This window comes from Boleophthalmus pectinirostris, unplaced genomic scaffold (genome assembly GCF_026225935.1).
Source record: "Boleophthalmus pectinirostris isolate CB_2022bp ecotype Guang Dong unplaced genomic scaffold, ASM2622593v1 HiC_scaffold_11, whole genome shotgun sequence".
Lineage (NCBI taxonomy): Eukaryota > Metazoa > Chordata > Actinopteri > Gobiiformes > Gobiidae > Boleophthalmus > Boleophthalmus pectinirostris.
In genome coordinates this window covers 7486311-7505964 of record NW_026570994.1, presented here as the reverse complement: position 1 = coordinate 7505964, position 19654 = coordinate 7486311, and the positions used below count along the sequence as shown (strand labels likewise).

General features: G+C 40.4%; 2 protein-coding genes across 2 annotated transcripts in view; both read left to right on the top strand.

The window, feature by feature from the left end:
- Window positions 1-704: 704 nt before the first annotated feature.
- LOC110153228 (sulfotransferase 2B1-like) lies at window positions 705-12924 on the top strand. The gene is made up of 6 exons (XM_055165107.1): window positions 705-843; window positions 3732-3943; window positions 6770-6896; window positions 9043-9137; window positions 10462-10621; window positions 12451-12924. The coding sequence occupies exons 1-6, from the start codon at window positions 705-707 to the stop codon at window positions 12558-12560; spliced, it is 843 nt and encodes a 280-aa protein (XP_055021082.1). The 3' UTR covers window positions 12561-12924.
- Window positions 12925-15980: 3056 nt separating this feature from the next.
- LOC129412638 (sulfotransferase 2B1-like) overlaps window positions 15981-19654 on the top strand; it is a 10895-nt gene continuing 7221 nt past the window's right edge. The window contains exons 1-2 of the mRNA XM_055166764.1: window positions 15981-16119; window positions 18939-19150. Of these exons, the coding sequence (XP_055022739.1) occupies window positions 15981-16119; window positions 18939-19150 (351 nt within the window). The remainder of the gene's footprint in view (window positions 16120-18938; window positions 19151-19654) is intronic.

Here is a 19654-nt window from a genome sequence, read left to right as displayed (position 1 = left end):
CAAAATGCATTTTACATTTTTACATGTTTAGTGGTGAGGCGGGAAATCTAACTGAAAATCAATTTTTTGAGAAACAAAGTCACAATTTTATTTCTAGGCAAAATCGACCAGACCTAGCGCAAACCTAGTGTACATTTGCAGATTTCTGTTCAAAAGTATACAATGATGTCACGTAGTACTATGGAACATCACACAGGACTGCCCTCATGTTTTTATGTGTTTGTAATTACCTTGACTGCAGGGGTGGAGCGTGATATGTTGATATTTGTTAGACCAATCACACTGTTCCTCAAACCTCCAGACCTCACCCCTCCTCCCCCTTCACTATCCCTTTTAGTCCTCCAGACCCCGCCCCTCCTCCCGCCTCACTGTCCCCTTTAGTCTTCCAGACACCACCTCCACACTCTCCCCTTTGGTCCTCCACACCCCGCCCCTCCTCCCTCCCTCGCCTGCCCCTTTAGTCCTCCAGACCCCGCCCTTCCTCCCTCCTCACTCTCGCCTTTATCTCTCCAGACCCGCTGCTTTCCCCTTTAGACCTTGTCCACCCGCCCCCCACACTCTCCCCTTTAGCGCGCTTTAATTTGGACATTTTTTGCATCCACAGCTTTACGCTCGATGCTTGACGATCCGGTTTGACAACTTTTCAAAGATCATAAAAAGGATAAACCCGAAGATGAAATACACTGTGGTGCTCGATGTCCAACATGGTCGATCCCAATTTCTACACCTTGTACCAGGGAATGCACGTCCCCAGTTTCTTCTTCACTCCGGAGTCTCTGAAGTACTGGGAGGACTTCACGTTTCGCCCGGATGATGTTATTGTAGCAACGTACCCTAAATCAGGTATGTTATATACATTGTGTAGTACTTCTGTTGCCTATTTGCAGTTACTTTTACTCAAATATTTATTTTATTTATATAGTGAAAGCATCCAGAGGGGGGTAGAGTAGCCCAAATGTGTACTCAAGTAATGCTACTTCAAGACAGTATTATAGAAGTAGAAGTACAAAGAGGTGGTCATTACTTTATAATTTGAAGTTTATGTAATTTGAAAGGACAAAACATGGAACAATGTGAGGTGGTTTTATGGGAGTTAGAGTACTGCAACTTCACTACAGAATATTTGTCAAGTACTCTTACTTCACTAAAGAATATTTGGCAGGTAGTCAATGGCGTAGATTTGCATAGGGATGGTAGTGAATATTTGGGGAAGACAAAATAGTCCCTACCAATATTTGCCATTTTATTTTAGCAAACAAAAATATGAATTTATTCTGATATTTTTGCAAACTCAGTAGTTTTAATTGAACAAGTTTGAGTTCACCCTTTGTTTATTAGACATTCTGAGATGTATTCAGTGACATGACAACAGGGTTACTCATGCCGCTATTTCATTGGCTGCAACAGAGTGATGTCATTAATAATAATAATAATAATAATAATAATAATAATAATAATAATAATACATCGGACTTATATAGAGCTTTTTTGAACACTCAATGACGCTTCACTAACAAATAAAGTGACAATGTAGAAAACGGTGGAATCATGGAGAGTTTTTAGAAGTGATCTGGAGTGCTGCAGTCAGTCCAAGTTCCTGATGGATTGTGGGAGTGAGTTCCAGAGGGAGGGAGCGGTGGCGGCAGTGGCGAAGGCTCGGTCCCCAAAGGTCTGGTGCTTTGTCCTGATGAGGGGAATGAGGAGGTTGGTGTGGGCTGATCTGATGCGGCGAGTGGGACAGTGCCAACAGAGGAGGTCAGTGAGATCGGGAGGGGCCAGGTTATGGAGGAACTTGTAGGTGATGAGGAGGACCTTGTATTGGATGCGGTGGAGCCAGTGGAGTTGCTTAAGGACAGGAGTGGTGTGGTCTCTGGAGTGGGTGTGGGTGAGGAGGCGGGCGGCAGAGTTTTGGATGTATTGCAGTTTTTGGAGGCGGGTGGAGTGGAGACTGTACAGTCAGCTGTTGCAATAGTTGAGATCATTAGTGTCATTAGTAATGAGTCGTCGCAGAAAAAGAACAACTATAGCCACATGTGCACCTCCCAAACGGAGCTATAGTCGTGTAGCCAGGCTGGCCCACCTAGTGCCTCCGCTCAATTTCATTTCTCTCCAGAGACTAGGTCATTAGGTCAGGAATTGGAATACACTAGACGGTTTGCAAAAACCTGAGAAGTGCAAGTTCAGGCACCAGCCAATCAGCAAAGAGCCATACATTCAGTGTTGTCAACGATTCCCGAGATTGAGGATTTAAAGTCGGAATAAAGAGAAAGTTTGGTGAACTTCATCAAGAGGAAAGACGTTATTGTCCTTCTTCCTACGGGATTTGGGAAAAGCTTAATATACCAGCCCCATTAGCGGCGCATTACATACATCACGACCAAATTAGGTTAAATTATAAAAAGTACCCGCCTACCATCAAGCGAACGACTTCTAACACTGCGAGGTCAGATGGTTTCCATGAAGTGATGCTGGCTGATGAATCAGGCTACTACTCGTGCGCTGTTAGCAGCCCAACTCTACTGACAATATTCCATGGAAAAATGTCTGGACATTACCTCACAAATATCTCATCACCAACAAGCAAAGGGAAATCTGCTACAAACTTCTATTCGCATCTGGATTGTTTTTGCTTTTAAATGTAAATATTGTGTAGAGATTGAATTATTTATCTGGAGTGGAAGAAATTATTTTTTTGTTCTTATCTGGAATGTTTTTGCTGTTCAGTGCACAAGACCCCAATAATGCAGTGGTTGTATTATTTATTTTGAGAGCAAGAATTTTATAGGCTTATGTTATTTGTTATCTGGAATGTTTTCTGTTGCACAAGAGCCCAAAATGTTCTTAAAATTTTAAAAAAGGAAAAAGTAAAGTATTGAACTATTCAGCACAGGTATTCGGGGGAGGGGGGTGCTTGCAGGTAGGTGTAGACGTATGCTGTTAGAAAAGTACTCTGAAAAGCCCAATATTTTGTAAGGGTCCATTTACGCTCTTTTCTGATCTACGTTATAATATAGTTTTGTCATCATAAACAGACCTGGAGTTGTGTTTTGTTTCATTACAGTTTAACATACAAACCCTGCAGATTTAGGCTTCTCTCAAATGGAAAACACACTGTTCCACCTTGTGATGTCATGTTGTGATACAAAAATGCTTTGCTATGTTTTTAAACTCCATACACCTTTATTAGAATCATTTAGATGATTTCAGCCCTGGAATTGCTGATCTCTACTGAACAGAAGGTAAAAGAAGCTGTTAACATCTACTACATGACATCACAAAGTGGAATCGAGCAATTTGGATTTAAAACTGTACTATGTACCTTTTCGATTTGGGGTCCGTCACCTGCTTGTTTCTATGGATATGTCATGACATTAAACAGCTCTACCTTACATTTATTCAATTACAGGTGGTTTTATAATGCAAAATGCCTAACAAAACAGTTTTGGTTTCCATGAAGATAGAAAGGTTTAATACCATACTGTGAAACATTCCAGACAAAGCAATTACCTTCACCAGAAAAGTTACAGAACGCACCTTGAAGAGACGGAGACAGACTCATAATATTAGGTTTACTCAGACATGTGTGAATGAAACAAAACACAAATCCAAGTCTGTTTTTGAGGAAGTAACAACATTCTAATATGCCTTAAATCTCCAGAGTCCATTTTGTGTAATATTGGACCTGCAACAACCAGAATAAAGTATAACACTTCTTCTCCAAATGCTTTTAGGTACAAACTGGGCGATGGAGATGGTGCCACTGGTTCTGTCTGGAGGGGACTCCAGTCTGGTGGACTCGGTGGCCGCATGGGAGCGCAGTGCCGGGATCGGACATGTGTACGCCCTCGGCAGAGACCTGGAGAACAAGCCCTCCCCACGATTCTTTGCTACGCACTACCACTACCATGCCCTGCCCAAGTCCTTCTACCAAGTCAAACCCAAGGTATGTACCAAAACTGGTATTGAAACTGGATAGATAGATACTAAAATTAGCATCCAAACTACATACTTACCTGTGGAGGTATCAGTACTAAACCTAGCATCAAAACTAGATATTTATTTGAGCAGGTATCGATACTAAACTAAAGCTATTGATACTACTACTACTAATAATAATGCCTGTTTTATGTAGCACTTTTCTGGACACTCAAAGACGCTTTACAGATCATTGTTCCTTCACTCCATTCTTGATGGTGGTAAACTACTATTGCTGCTATTGTAGCCAAAGCTGCCCTGGGGCAGACTGATGGAAGCGAGGCTGCCAATCTGCATAATCCACCACCATCACTCATGCACACACCACTTTCATACTAGGCAATGTGGGTGAAGTGCCTTGCCTAAGGACACAATGACAGTGCCCCACTGTGACTCCTGATTTTCCCAAAGATCTTCCATCCAAGTTCTAACCAGGCCCTGCCTTGTTTGGCTTCTGAGATCTGACGGGATCAGACTCTGACAAGCCGGTATAGACGTATAGACTAAATACTAAAACTAGCATTGAAACTAGATACTCATTTGAGCAGGTATTGATACTAAAAGTCCCATTCACAGGACAGAAATGAACCTTTCCTGAATACTTTTAGAATGACCAGAAACACTTGGCTGTAATTAGGGCAGTCTTGTGTGATGTCACGTAGTACTTAAAATTGCACTCAAAAAGGACTGGGAATAGAAGACAATGAACGCCATTTAAGTTATATAAGAACATATAGCATGGTGCCTAACACTATACCAGGGGTCATTAAACTAAGGCCTGAGGGCCAACTCTGGCCCACCACACCCTTTTGACCGGCCCCCCAGTCCCTCTGTCCCCCACCACTTGAACTGGCCCTATGAGGCAATCCTCTAAAGTTGTTATGGTCTATTTTTTTAAATTGCTTTTTGGCAAATAACAACACGTCTGCCTCTTGTATATTTTGTACATTTTTTTCAATAAAAAAATATATTTATATGAAGTATTTATATCTATATTTAAATAATTATGAAATATTTACTTTTGCCGCAGAATTTTTATCACCTGACAAGCTCGAGATTAAACAGTTACAGTCAATGCAATGTCGCTCATCACAGTCAGGAGCGATAATGTGACACCCAGATAAAAAAGTTTGGTGACTCCTGCGCTATATTTTGAGACTGGACCCTAGGAAGTAGAGCCTGACCGATATATTGGTTGGCCGATATTATCGGCCGATATGGGCACCTGGAAACATATCGGCTATTGGCCGATATGCTTGCTGATATGTGCCGATATTTCACGTGGGCATGTGATACGTCGTTATAAATCTTAGACTCTCTACATTATGTTCATTTAATCAAATTTACCGACAGATAAATGTCCTCATATGTGTCTCCGCATCAGTATTTATCTGTGGAATCATTTGTCTGTGTGTGTCCGTACTGTCCCTGAACACAGTCACGTCACGTCACTCACGTGTGTTTGTTTACACTCGCAGACATAGATACAAACACTGATATTATATTCTTTTTACGGACAATCCAGTTTTAGTTTGGATTAAAAGGACATTTATTAGTACAGACTTGTGATGTGAGGAGGAGCCTGTGTGAACGGTGAGTGTTGGAAATATGTTGAGCTGCTGTAGCTCCCACACATAAACAGACTGTTTTCTCTTCTATTGGTCTATTGTAAAGTGACTTTATTGGCCGTATATTTGTTACTGGACCTGCATTGATATGTAAATGAGCTGTGAATAGACGTGTGAATGACATTTGCGCATATAATTAATTACCGCTCTGCGCACGCATTAACGGCTAAAGGCTAATAGCGGTAGTTTCTTTACTAGCTAGTGGTGATGAGTCGGTCGCGAACGAATCGGCTCTTAGAGTCGGCTCTTTGGAGTGAACGACGGGAGCCTGATCCTTATTGGGAGCCGTGTTTTCTCTTTTTCTCACTTTTTTCTCTTCACGCTGCGTGCAGACTCGTGGTAGTTTGACAGCAGCAGCGGCTGAAAACGAAACTTTGAGAAATCTGCGTTTGCATAGGATAAAAAAATGTGCATGCTTGGCTGTAGTTCAGCATAAAATAAATAAACCAGGACTAATCTTGGGCTCGAGAGAAGGAGAGATAGAGACCGAGTCCCGACACTCAGTCCTGGTTCAGTTTTGTTCTAGTCCTGTTTTACACTTGGTTTAGATCTGTTTTAGTCCTAGTTTAGTCCTTTTTCAGTCCTGGTTTAGACCTGGTTCAGTCCTGGTTCACTCCAGCTTTAGAAGTGCTTTAGACCTGCTTGCAACAAAACTGAACTGGAATACCCATCACTAGTAGCTAGGATGTGATGCAAAAATGCCATTAGGTCAATCTACTGTCTGTAAATATGATGTAAAGAGGCAGAATAACAATAAATGTTGCCTAAATAAACCCAATTTAAAATCCACCAGAGCCAAACCTAAGTTTTTTAAACAATTCAAGATTTACAGTGAATTTTTACATCACTAAATATATCGGCGATTATATCAGCTATCGGCAGCTCCAACTCCCATTTTATCGGTTTCATATCGGCCACAACAAAATCCATATCAGTCGGGCTCTACTAGGAAGAGCAGTCATCTTACTTGCAGAGACAAATAGACAATCCATAAATAAACAAATAGACAAAATACATCTCTACTACAGTACATACATACATGCAGTACATCCATATTGTTATACAGACACACACATACACTCACATACATATAAGTATACATACACATACACAGGTACTTTGTATATTCTGACAACACTAGTGAGTATTCCTACCATGTCTTGCAGGTGATCAACGTCATGAGGAATCCCAAAGATGTGCTGATATCTGCTTTTCACTTCTACAACAGTGTGGAGTTTCACTCTAATCCAGGCACGCTCACTGAATTCTTCCACAATTTCCTCCAAGGCAATGGTAAGAAAGAGTACAGGCTATGAAGTAACCACAAGTAATTAATTTCATTACTTGAAGTTGCATTATGTAATTTTTCTGGTGGAGGGTGCGGCAAATGCTTTTCTCCATGAATGGTCACATTTTTCTATAGCGCTTTTCCACCTTCAAGGCACTCAAAGCGCTACAGGTAAAGTTACAGGTCAGATCTGTGGAGAGGCGATCCTGCTCACAGTCAGAATGCCTGTTTTTGTTTATTTATTTAAGTATTTTTGAGCTATAAAAGCACTTGTAATTCAAAAAATGAAAAGTAGAGCTGTTTAAAGTCATACTGTGGAACATTCCAGGCAGAGCAATGACATATCCATAGAAACAAGCAGGTGACAGACCCACAAACAAAAAGTTACATAGTGCAAAAAAAATCCTCAAGTAAAAGTATCACATGAAAAAAATCTACTGAAGTTAAAGTGTGAAAGTACCTGTTTAAAATGTACTTCAAGAGTAAGAAGTATTTTATGCAGAGATCTAAGAAAGCTTCAACTGTAGTGACTTTGATACATATTCGTACTGAATTTTGTTCAACAGAAACAAATTTTTAAATTTTTTAATCTGTTTTTATTTTTATTTGCTCAAATTATAAACGTGTTACTGATGAACCCTCAGCCTTTTCAGCAGCTCTCACATACTTTTACTTTTCAGTCCTGTTCAAAAATGCAGTGGAGTAGAAAGCAGAGATACCTGCTCTCAAATGTAGTGAAGTAAAAGTAAAAAAAAAATTTAAATGTACTTAAGTAAAGTACAGATACCTAATATGTATACTTAAATGTATACTTATATTACGCAAAATGGACTCCTGTCAGCTTTAAGCCATGTTAGAATGCTGTTAGCTCCTCAAAAACATACTGTTAAATGTGTACTTAAGTATTGCACTTTTACTTTTGTACTTCCTTACCTTCCACCACTGGGACCCTGTGATCAGTGTGAGCGTTCTTGTTTCTGTTTAAGAGTTTTCAACAAAAAGGTGAGAGTGACTAACTGAAAAACTTTAACAGACTTTTTTTTACAGCACAAATCAGCTCACATGTTGTAGTTCCAGCTAAGTCCATTCTTTCTGTTCCAGGAAAAGATCAGATTAAAGTCTAACAAAGCCTCGCTCAGACAGAGCAGTGCCTACATTTGCATCGAGGACCCAGGGAATATTGATAGTAGCTACTGCAAAGTATCAGTAGTGCAAGAGGATATTCCCACCTGTGCATCTTTGTGAAACATGTGAAAGTAGTTATTAAATATGTCCTGATTACATCAATCATCTGATTATTAAAAGTACAAGAACTATACACTAGTGTGTACAAACAGAATCTGACCACACCCATTTACATACACTCAGGTCATATCAGGATCCTGTTCAAAGCTATGGGCAGGATCAAGTAAGGTCATAACCTGTGGTTAGGGTGAGCAGACGTCACTATTTATCCAGGACAGTCCCACTTTTGAGCCCTGTGTCCCCTGTCCCAGCAGATTTATCCAAAACCACTGATTTGTCACAGTTTTATACAAGGAAATGTTTCAGATGTCCCTATTTTTGACAAATGTGATCCGTGCCAACAGTAAAGAGAGGCATGCATACTGACTCGTCTGTGCCAATTGCATAACAATTTTTCTCTATGCTACTTAGATTACACACTCACTTCACAATGTTATCTTTACCAACGAATCCAAACCGGGTATGTCCCAGTTTTTGATTTTGAAAATCTGGTCGCCCTACCTGTAGTGGAAGGTAATGAAGTAAAAGCTGTAAAACTGTACTTAAAGGCCCATAGGTCTATTTTCTGATCTCTGTTCTAATGTTTCCTCATCACAAACAGACCTGGAGTTGTGTTTGTTTCATTCACACATGTTATGGATTATGTTATATGATGTACAGTATATGTTGTTTTATATATTGTGTTGTGTGGACATCACTTTTGGCTCAGTGGGCAGAAAGGTTTATTTGGGAGTGACACACAGAGAGAACCATGACCTGACGAAGATCCACTGATCCAAACATTGTCACTGAGTAAATGCAGTTTGGGAGAAAGTGTGCAGGATTTGTCTCACTTTTCTGGTGTGTGTGTACACCTTAAACTTGAAAAAAATAATGTGTCTTCTTTAAATTTCTTTTGTGTCACAGTTGCGTTCAATTCCTGGTTCGAGCACGTGAAGGGCTGGCTAAATGCGGAGGACAAGTCTCATATTTTGTACCTGACCTTTGAGGAGATGCTGCAGGTGGGACTCTGTCACTCACAGAAACATTTGGAGCTATAGGAAAACCATGGACATGCAGATGGGGTGCACAGCAGAACTTTTTAGTTGGGGGTCCGTCACTTGCTTTTTTCTATGGATATGCCATTGCTCTGCCTGGAATGTTCCACAGTGTGACATTAAACAGCTCTACTTTACATTTATTCAAATACAGGTGGTTTTATAACTCAGAAAAACAGACCTATGTGAAGTTGGCCCCCCATCAAATGCAAATCTACACAAAAACTATGTAAATCGTTTGTGCTGTTTTGTGCAGCAAAAAGTTTGACTTGTGCTGCTTTAGTTTTTTTAGATATTAACAATTCTTTTATAGGTCAAAGAAGCTTAAAAATGCTCTGTAACAGCCCAAAATGGTGTCAATAATCTGTGCTTCATTTGTGCTGTAAAAAGTTTAATTTGTGCTATTATGGGTCTTAAGATATTAGCTCTTATGGATCTTAGCAAAAATGTTAAAACGTGCAAAATTTTTTAAAAATATATTACATCAGTTCTGTCTGTTTTGTTTGTGCTGTTATGTGGCATTAATATTTTTTAAGTTATTATTTACTTATTTTGCTGATTACATTATGTTTCCAGGCAGAAATGACGTAATGTAATCAGTGAAATAAGTAAACGTATAGTTTTTGTGTAGGTTTGCATCTGATGGGGGGGCCAACTTCATTTATTGCGATATTTAAAGGAGGAAAATTTTAAGAACAAAACTGTGAATACTCTACTTTTTCCTTTTAAAAGCCTTGACAAGACTTAACTGAAAAACCAAAGATGTAAAAGTGCTTAAAAGAGTTATTTCTTCATGTAGTCTGCACTGAAACGAAGCAAAGGATCATGGTCCATGTAGTTCCCTCTGTTTTTTTAGCTATTGCTGCACCATAACTCTTAATTTAAGCAAAAAGACTTGTAACTCGATATATTGTGACGGTCCACGATATTATTGCAAAATCTTTAACGATACAATATCACGATAATTCGATTATTGTTATATCCTTAGTAAACGTAGCAAATTTTTAGGCATTCTGACTGAGAGCGGGGTTGCCTCTCCACAGATCTGACCTGTAACTTTGTCTTGGTCCATGAATATAGAAAGGTTTAATACCATACTGTGAAACATCTCCATGGAGAAAAGCATTTGACGGACCTTCCAGAAGAAAAGTTACAAAATGCACCTTTAAATTTCTCAGTTAGGGCTCCCCAAACTGCACTTGGGAGCCCTCAAAACTAGAACCTGCTCACTATAACTGTCATACTTTGTGTTGAGTTGTAATCGTGGTGTGTCTCTGTGAGGTTCCAGGATCTGCCGCAGGTGGTGAGAAGGACGGCTGAGTTCCTGGAGAAGCCCCTGGACGAGGAGCAGGTAGACAGGATCGCAGACAGGTGCTTGTTTAAGAACATGAAGAAACACAACCACAAAGTAACCGCCGGCCTCGACCACTCCAAGTTCTACAGGAAAGGTACAATTTGCACTTTCAGTCATGTAAGTAGATGTTTAGTGCAGAGGTCGTGTAACGCCGTCTGGTCCTTCATTCTTCACTGTGATTGGTCGAATCCACCTGTCACTCATGCGCTCGAGTATCCCGGCTATGATCCTCGTCCTGGTTATGGCGGAATTCTGGATATGACGTTTACATGCGCCCAGAGAAACCAGGATAGTGTTCTGGATAATTAGAGTGGTTGCTATGGTAACTACGGCACAGACATTGCAAGAAGCTAAACATTAGAGATGTAACAATATGCAAAACACTCAGTACGATATTTTCACGATATGCATCTCACGGTACGATGTTTATTGCGATATTTTAAGGAAGCTAACAAAACTGTGAATATGCTACTTTTTCCTTTTAAAAACCTTGACAAGACTTTACTGAAAAAACTAAAATGTAAAAGTGCATAAAAAGTTATTTCTTCATATAGTCTGCACTGAAACAGAGCAAAGGATCATGGTTCATGTAGTTCCCTCTGTTTTTTTTTTTAGCTATTGTTGCACCATAACTATTAATTTAATTAAAAAGAGTTGTTATTGGATATATTGTGATGGTCTACGATATTATTGTCAGATCTTTAACGATACAATATCATGATATTTCGATTATTGTTACATCCCTATCAACATGTTGCACATTTTCTAACATTTAACAGGTTTCAAACAACATAAAATACTTACATTCATGTAATAATGTGAGACTGTGGAGCTCAGTCACAGCTAAGGATGTAACCATATCCAAATCGCTCAATACGATATTTTCACAATATGCATCTCAAGGTACGATATTTATTGCCATATTTTGTATAACGGAAGTGTGAATATGTTGCTTTTCTATGTAAAATCCCTCAGTCGTCCAGGTACAACGCATGGCAAAGGAGAAATTCTATTTGTCATCTGGACAAATAAACAAAAAAAAAACAACAACTCCACAACAAAAAAACAAAACAAAAACTACTTTTGTCCTGTTGACAAATTAAACTACTCCTTTGCCATGCTACTTTTCTGTTAAGATTCAAAAGTGTTTAATAACAGTTATTTCATGATGTAGTAGATTGGACTGAAACAGAGCAAAGGATCATGGTCTATGTAGTTCCCTCTGGTTTTTAACTATTGCTGCACCATAACTATTTATTTAAGCGAAGAGACTGTGGAGGACTGTCACAGCTTCAATAAAAGGGTTTTTAACACAAATGCAGGATGACACACATTGTCAGTGTAGTCCAAAAGCAACACAACGACACAGACGTGAGCCTGGTGTTAAAAGATGACTGTATTAACCAGGACACTGTTTTCTTTTGTATTATTATATAATGACTTAAGAAGTTCTGGTAAAAATTTGAGTCACTGTGGGAAAGTAACTAAGGCAGATTGTGTATTTTGAATTGCAGTAGTTCCAAAAAGCACTGCGAGAATGACAACAAAAATATTCTATGAAGTAAATGCAAATTCTGAAGCCAACTTTGGGAACTAAATCGGACTATTTACATCTTAGAAATGATGTGAAAATCTCGTCTTGTCTCGTTCCCGTGGACCCGATCTCGTGTCATGTCGAGAGTCTTGCAGTTTTTCAAGTATACTGCCTTCTCCAGGATACTGACATCAGGATACTGCGTTTTCATGGACACTTAGAAAACCAGGACACTCCAAAAAACCAGATCAGAACCAGGAGTAGACGGCGTGTATGTTAGTTTGAGCTACAGAATCACCCTGAATCACCGTAGATAGACCCGACTCATAATCTGATATTGGTCATTTTTGAAAACTTTATAATTTTTTTGATTGGAATTTGTGTTTCAGGAATTGCTGGTGACTGGAAGAACCATCTGTCAGAGGAGGAGGTGCAGCACTTTGACTCTGTATACAAAGAGAAAATGAAAGATGTTGATTTTAAGTTCCCGTGGGATTAAAACGTTTTGTTCTCCAAAACCTTTCACTTTTAATTTCTTTTTTTTTTTTTTTTTTGGGTGGCACTTTTTAATGCACATCAATTACAAATCAACTCTAAAATAGTTTCTTCTTGAAGGTGCTTACAGTGCACTTCCTGACCTCAATATGACCTCCTTATCCAATATATCTGAGCAAGAACAACTAGCATGCTAACAGTGATACACCAGCCGCTCATTGACTTTTATTTATTTCACATTTTTCTCCGATCAAAGTGCATGTTACAACCCGACAGAGCCTCGTCAAGAATATCAATTCGAAATAATGACACAGGTTTGACACGAAACAAGCAAAGAAAGCGGCTCATCTGTACAGTTCGATCTGCAGCGGCATCTTCAGAGGAAAACAAAAGAGAAAGATAGAGAGAAATCCACTGTACGCAAAAGAAGGACAATTTTTGACCCAGGTTTAGTCCAGACTTGGTCCAGGTTCAGTCCTGGGCGATAGTGCACTTCCATAGGGCTGGACAGTTCGTGGTCCAAATGCCAAAGAGAGAAAGCTGATGTTTCAGCGACGTGGATCTATGGCAGAGAAAAAGAAAAAAACAGATTATAAATTGACAGAGGTGGGAGCAAGTCATTGTTTGACAAGTCTCAAGTCTTTGACCTCAAGTCTGAGTCAAGTCCCAAGTCAAATACAGGCAACGTGACTGGCCCATAAGTGCAAGTCAAGTCCAAGTCGTCTGCTTTGAGTCTTTAAAGTCTTTATACCAATTTTTTTGCAATTTTCATGACTTTTAAGATAAATTGTATTTAAGAAATCATAGTACATTTTCATATGAGTATTTATAAAGTATGTAAAAAATGTCGAAATGTTAATTTTTCCTTTTTAAATGTCTTGACAAGATCTTAGTGTGAATCATTGCAGTCAGAATAAAAAAGTCAAGTCAAGTCTTCTCAAGTCACAGGCCTCAAGTTCAAGTCAAGTCCCAAGTCTTGCTCCATTTTATCAAGTTTCAAGTCCTAAAAATCGTGACTCAAGTCTGACTCGAGTCCAAGTCAAAACCTGCAAGTCCCCACCTCTGTAAATTGAATCTTAATGGTGCATTGTGTAGAATTTCTGCTGGAAGGTCCATCAAATGCTTTTCTCCGTGGAGACGTTATTGCTTCGTCTTGAATATTTCACAGTATGCCTTTCTACCTTTCTGTCTTCACGGAGACCAAACCAGAACAAAATAACAGGTCAGATCTGTGGAAAGGTGACCCTGCTCACAGTCAGAATGCCAGATTTTTTGTTTTTCTAGGTATTTTTGAGCTATAAAACCACCTGTAACTGAATAAATGTAAGGTAGAGCTGAGTAATGTCACACTGTAGAACATTCCAGGCAGAGCATCTAGCAGATGACGGACCTCTAACCAAAAAGTTACATAGTGCAACTTTAAATAAACAACATATAAAGTTAAAGATGCACTGTGTAACTTTTCTGGTAGAGTAAATCTAGATTTGATTTGTAATTACAGGTGTTTTTAAGGCTCAAAAATGTATTGTTGCTGTGAGCGGGTCAGCCTCTCCACAGATCTGACCTGTAACTTGGCCCAGTTTTTTTTTTTTGACCAGTGATTTATGTAACTATGGCGCCCTCAAGTGGCAGAAGAATTTTACATCTGCACCAATTTAATTCTTTACCACAATATGTGTTTATTGTTTACAAAGTCATGGTTTTTAATGTTGAATAAAGCTTGGTTATTTTATACTCTATTCGCTGTTTTCATTTTTATTTGCTTTTATTTATTCATTTATTTTCAGGCAAAGATTAAGCCCTAAAAATTGCATTGTTTTTCACTTTCGCCACAAGAGGGCAGTAAGATCATTTGTGGGGTTTTTTTCCCCCTGTAACAATGAAATTTGAGTCATAATTTCCACATAACATCGACTACTGATACAAACTTTACCAACAACCCAACTATAAATGAAAATCTGATGTTTTTTTTTTTTTCTTCTTTTTGAACAATTCTCAAAACTACAGGGTCTGTGTCCAATTTCACAAAATATTACAAACATTTACTAACCACACTGCAAAAAGCAATATCTAGGTAACTTAAAATTTACTTAAAATTAAGAACATTTGACTTTTATTTGAGTAGAAGTGTCTATCAATGAATGAATGTTTCTTATTTTAAGTTAAGAGTTAAGAGTATTTTTAGTGTAGCAAGATGTATTTTCATATTTTAAGTAAAAAAAAAAAAAAATCTTAATTCAAGGTGCACTGAAGGTCTGTCAAATGCTTTTCTCTGTGGACATGTTTTTGCTTTGTCTTGAATGTTTCACAGTATGGCATTAAACCTTTCTATCTCCACGGAGACCAAACCAAACCAAGTTACAGGTCAGATCTGTGGAGAAGCAACCCCGCTCAAACTCAGAATTCCTGTTTTCTAGGTATTTTTGAGCTCTAAAACCACCTGTGATTGAATAAATGTAAAATTAGAGTTGTTTAATGTCATACTGTGGAACATTCCAGACAGAGCAGTGACATCTCCATAGAAACAAGCAGGTGACGGATCCCCAACCAAAAAGTTACATAGTGCAGCTTTCAAATAATCTTAACTCGATGTGAGTTTTTTTTCTCCCATGTGTCATTGGTGCGTACTTTTACTTTTACCTGTGTCTACGTGGACAGTCCCAGCGTGTTGACAGTCACACACCCCAGCTGCAGTAGTAGTATTTGCAGTAGTAGTAGTAGTAGTAGTAGTAGAGGGAGTGTGTGGTCCAGCGCGGGGGCCCCTGAGGGTACGGGCTTCCTCCTCTTGGGGCCGTTGCACAGGGGCGTGTTGCAGCAGGTGATGCACACTGAGTTGAGTCGGCCCGTGCAGAACTGCTGGTACCCCGAGGACGCGATGAGGCACGCTCCAGAGGACGCACACGACTTCCTGTAGTGGATTCCTACGAGCAAGGAATCCTCCCCCGCCTCACTATCCCCCGCCTCCTATCCCCCGCCCCTCCTCCCGCCTCACTATCCTCCCCTTTAGTCTTCCAGTTGCCACCTCCACACTCTCCCCTTTCGACCCTGTCATTCCTCCTGACTCGCTCTCTCCTTTAGTCCTTCAGACCCCGCCCCTCATCCCTCCCTCGCCTGCCCCTTTAGTCCTCCAGACCCCCCTCTCCCCTTTAGACCTTGTCCACCCGCCCCCCCCTCTCCCCTTTAGACCCCGCCCCTCCTCCCCCCTCGCCTTTCCCCTTTAGCCCCCCCGGCGCTGCTCATCTGTGTTTAGAATGCGCTCGTGGGCGGGGCCGAGGCGCGCAGTGCCGCTTCAACAACACTGTGCGTGAAGCGCTCAGACCCGTTTTTCGCATCCACAGATTTACGAACCGGTTTGACAACTTTTCAAAGATCATAAAAAGGATGAACCCGAAGATCAAATACACTGTGGTGCTCGATGTCCAACATGGTCGATCCCAATTTCTACAACTTTTACCAGGGAATGCACGTCCCCAGTTTCTTCTACACTCCGGAGTCTCTGAAGCACTGGGAGGACTTCACGTTTCGCCCGGATGATGTTATTGTAGCAACGTACCCCAAATCAGGTATGTTATATACATTGTGTAGTACTTCTGTTGCCTATTTGCAGGGTGACCACAGTAAGAATGGGGTATTTTGAGCACCAGTAACTGAAAAATTTGAACGCAAGATAGACCAGTTTCAAAACATCCTGGTTACGTGAAAGCATCCAGAGGGGGTAGAGTAGCCCAAATGTGTACTCAAGTAAGAGTAACGCTACTTCAAGACAGTATTATAGAAGTAGAAGTACAAAGAGGTGTTCATTATTTTATAATTTGAAGTTTAATTTGAAAGGACAAAACATGAAATAATGTGAGGTGGTTTTATAGAAGTTAGAGTACTGCAACTTCACTACAGAATATTTGTCAAGTACTCTTACTTCACTAAAGAATATTTGGCAGGTAGGCAAGGGCGTAGGTTTGCATAGGGAAGATGGGGACACGTCACAACCAGTATTTGGGGAAGACAAAATAGTCCCTACCAATATTTGCCATTTTATTTTAGTAAACAAAAATATGAATTTATTCCAATATTTTTGCAAACTCAATAGTTTTAGTTGAACAGGTTTGAGTTGTTTAGACGTTTGTTGTTAGACGTTCTGAGATGTATTCATATGTACTTCTATGACGACAGGGGTTACTCATATTTCATTGGAGTGATGTCATTAATAATAATAAAAATAATAATAAATCAGACTTATATAGCGCTTTTTGAACACTCAATGACGATTTACAGACAAATAAAGTGACACTGTAGAAAACGGTAGAATCATGGAGAGAATGCCACATTGAACAGGTGAGTTTTTAGAAGTGATCTGGAGTGCTGCAGTGGGTCCAAATTCCTGATGGATTGTGGGAGTGAGTTCCAGAGGGAGTTGAGCAGGTGGCGGCAGTGGCGAAGGCTCGGTCCCCCAAGGTCTGGTGCTTTGTCCTGATGAGGGGAATGAGGAGGTTGGTGTGGGCTGATCTGATGCGGCGAGTGGGACAGTGCCAACAGAGGAGGTCAGTGAGATCGGGAGGGGCCAGGTTATAGAGGAACTTGTAGGTGATGAGGAGGACCTTGTATTGGATGCGGTGGAGCCAGTGGAGTTGCTTAAGGACAGGAGTGGTGTGGTCTCTGGAGTGGGTGTGGGTGAGGAGGCCGGCGGCAGAGTTTTGGATGTATTGCAGTTTTTGGAGGCGGGTGGAGTGGAGACTGTACAGTCAGCTGTTGCAGTAGTCGAGATCATTAGTGTCATTAGTAATAAGTCATCGAGGAAAAAGAACAACTATCACCACAAGTGCACCTCCCAAAAGGAGCCCTAGTCGTGTAGCCAGGCTGGCGCCACCTAGTGCCTCCGCTCAATTTCATTTCTCTCCAGAGACTAGGTCATTAGGTCAGGAATCGGAATACACTAGATGGTTTGCAAAAACCTGAGAAGTGCAAGTTCAGGCACCAGCCAATCAGCAAAGAGCCATACATTCATTGTTGTCAACGATTCCCGAGATTGAGGATTTAAAAGTTGGAACAAAGAGAAAGTTTGGTGAATTTTATCCATCGGAAAGACGTTTTTGCCCTTGTTCCTACGGGATTTTGGGAAAAGCTTAATATACCAGTTAGCCCCGTTAGCGGCACATTACATATGTGACCACCAAATAGCAGCGATTAGTTAAATGATAGGAAGTACTACCGTCAAGTGAACGAATTCTAACACTGCAAGCTCAGACGGTTTCTACGAAGTAAAACCATCTGATGAATCAAGCTACTACTCGTGCGCTGTTAGCAGCCCAACTCTACTGACAATATTCCATGGGAAAATGTCTGGACATTACCTCACAAATATCTCATCACCAACAAGCAAAGGGAAATCTGCTACAAACTTCTATTCACATCTGGATTGTTTTTGCTTTTAAACGTAAATATTGTGTAGAGATTGAATTATTTATCTGGAGTGGAAGAAATGATTTTTTTGTTCTTATCTGGAATGCCTGGAATTGCTGATCTCTACTGAACAGAAGGTAAAAGAAGCTGTTAACATCTACTACATGACATCACAAAGTGGAATCGAGCAATTTGGATTTAAAACTGTACTATGTACCTTTTCGATTTGGGGTCCGTCACCTGCTTGTTTCTATGGATATGTCATTGCTCTGCCTGGAATGAAAGCATGACATTCTTTATTTTATCTTTATTTATTTATTATATAGCGCTTTTCACTGACATTTTTTGCCCCCAAAGACACTTTACAGAGCATTATTCAGCATTATTCATTCACTCTAGACCTGGTGATGGTAAGCTACTATTGTAGCCACAGCTGCCCTGGGGCAGACTGACAGAAGCGCAGCTGCCATGCCACTCGGCGCCATCGGTCCCTCTGACCACCACCATCACTCACACACACACCACTTTCATACTCGGCAATGTGGGTGAAGTGTCTTGCCTAAGGACACAATGATTGAAGTGATTGTGTTTAACTGACCTTGACTATCAACTGGAGACCTGTAGCATGTTTTGGGTTGACATTAAACAGCTCTACCTTACATTTATTCAGTTACAGGTGGTTTTATAATGCAAAATGCCTAACAAAACAGTTTTGGTTTCCATGAAGATAGGTGATAGATAGATTCCAGACAAAGCAATTACCTTCACCAGAAAAGTTACAGAACGCACCTTGAAGAGACGGAGACAGACTCATAATATTAGGTTTACTCAGACATGTGTGAATGAAACAAACACAAATCCAAGTCTGTTTTTGAGGAAGTAACAACATTCTAATATGCCTTAAATCTCCAGAGTCCATTTTGTGTAATATTGGACCTGCAACAACCAGAATAAAGTATAACACTTCTTCTCCAAATGCTTTTAGGTACAAACTGGGCGATGGAGATGGTGCCACTGGTTCTGTCTGGAGGGGACTCCAGTCTGGTGGACTCGGTGGCCACATGGGAGCGCAGTGCCGGGATCGGACATGTGCAGGTCCTCGGCAGGGACCTGGAGAACAGGCCCTCCCCACGATTCTTTGCTACGCACTACCACTACCATGCCCTGCCCAAGTCCTTCTACCAAGTCAAACCCAAGGTATGTACCAAAACTGGTATTGAAACTGGATACTCATTTGAGCATAGATAGATACTAAAATTAGCATCCAAACTACATACTTACCTGTGGAGGTATCAGTACTAAACCTAGCATCAAAACTAGATATTTATTTGAGCAGGTATCGATACTAAACTAAAGCTATTGATCCTACTACTACTAATAATAATGCCTGTTTTATGTAGCACTTTTTCTGGACACTCAAAGACGCTTTACAGATCATTGTTCCTTCACTCCATTCTCGATGGTGGTAAACTACTATTGCTGCTATTGTAGCCAAAGCTGCCTTGGGGCAGACTGATGGAAGCGAGGCTGCCAATCTGCATAATCCACCACCATCACTCACGCACACACCACTTTCATACTAGGCAATGTGGGTGAAGTGCCTTGCCTAAGGACACAATGACAGTGCCCCACTGTGACTCCTGATTTTCCCAAAGATCTTCCATCCAAGTTCTAACCAGGCCCTGCCTTGTTTGGCTTCTG

What these genes read in the sequence shown, in the direction of transcription:
- LOC110153228 (XM_055165107.1), top strand. Translation starts at nt 705, where the DNA reads ATGGTCGATCCCAATTTCTACACCTTGTACCAGGGAATGCACGTCCCC. An exon ending in CAATTTCCTCCAAGGCAATG is followed by an intron (nt 6,897 to 9,042) that starts GTAAGAAAGAGT and finishes TTTGTGTCACAG; the next exon opens with TTGCGTTCAATTCCTGGTTC. An exon ending in CTCCAAGTTCTACAGGAAAG is followed by an intron (nt 10,622 to 12,450) that starts GTACAATTTGCA and finishes TTTGTGTTTCAG; the next exon opens with GAATTGCTGGTGACTGGAAG.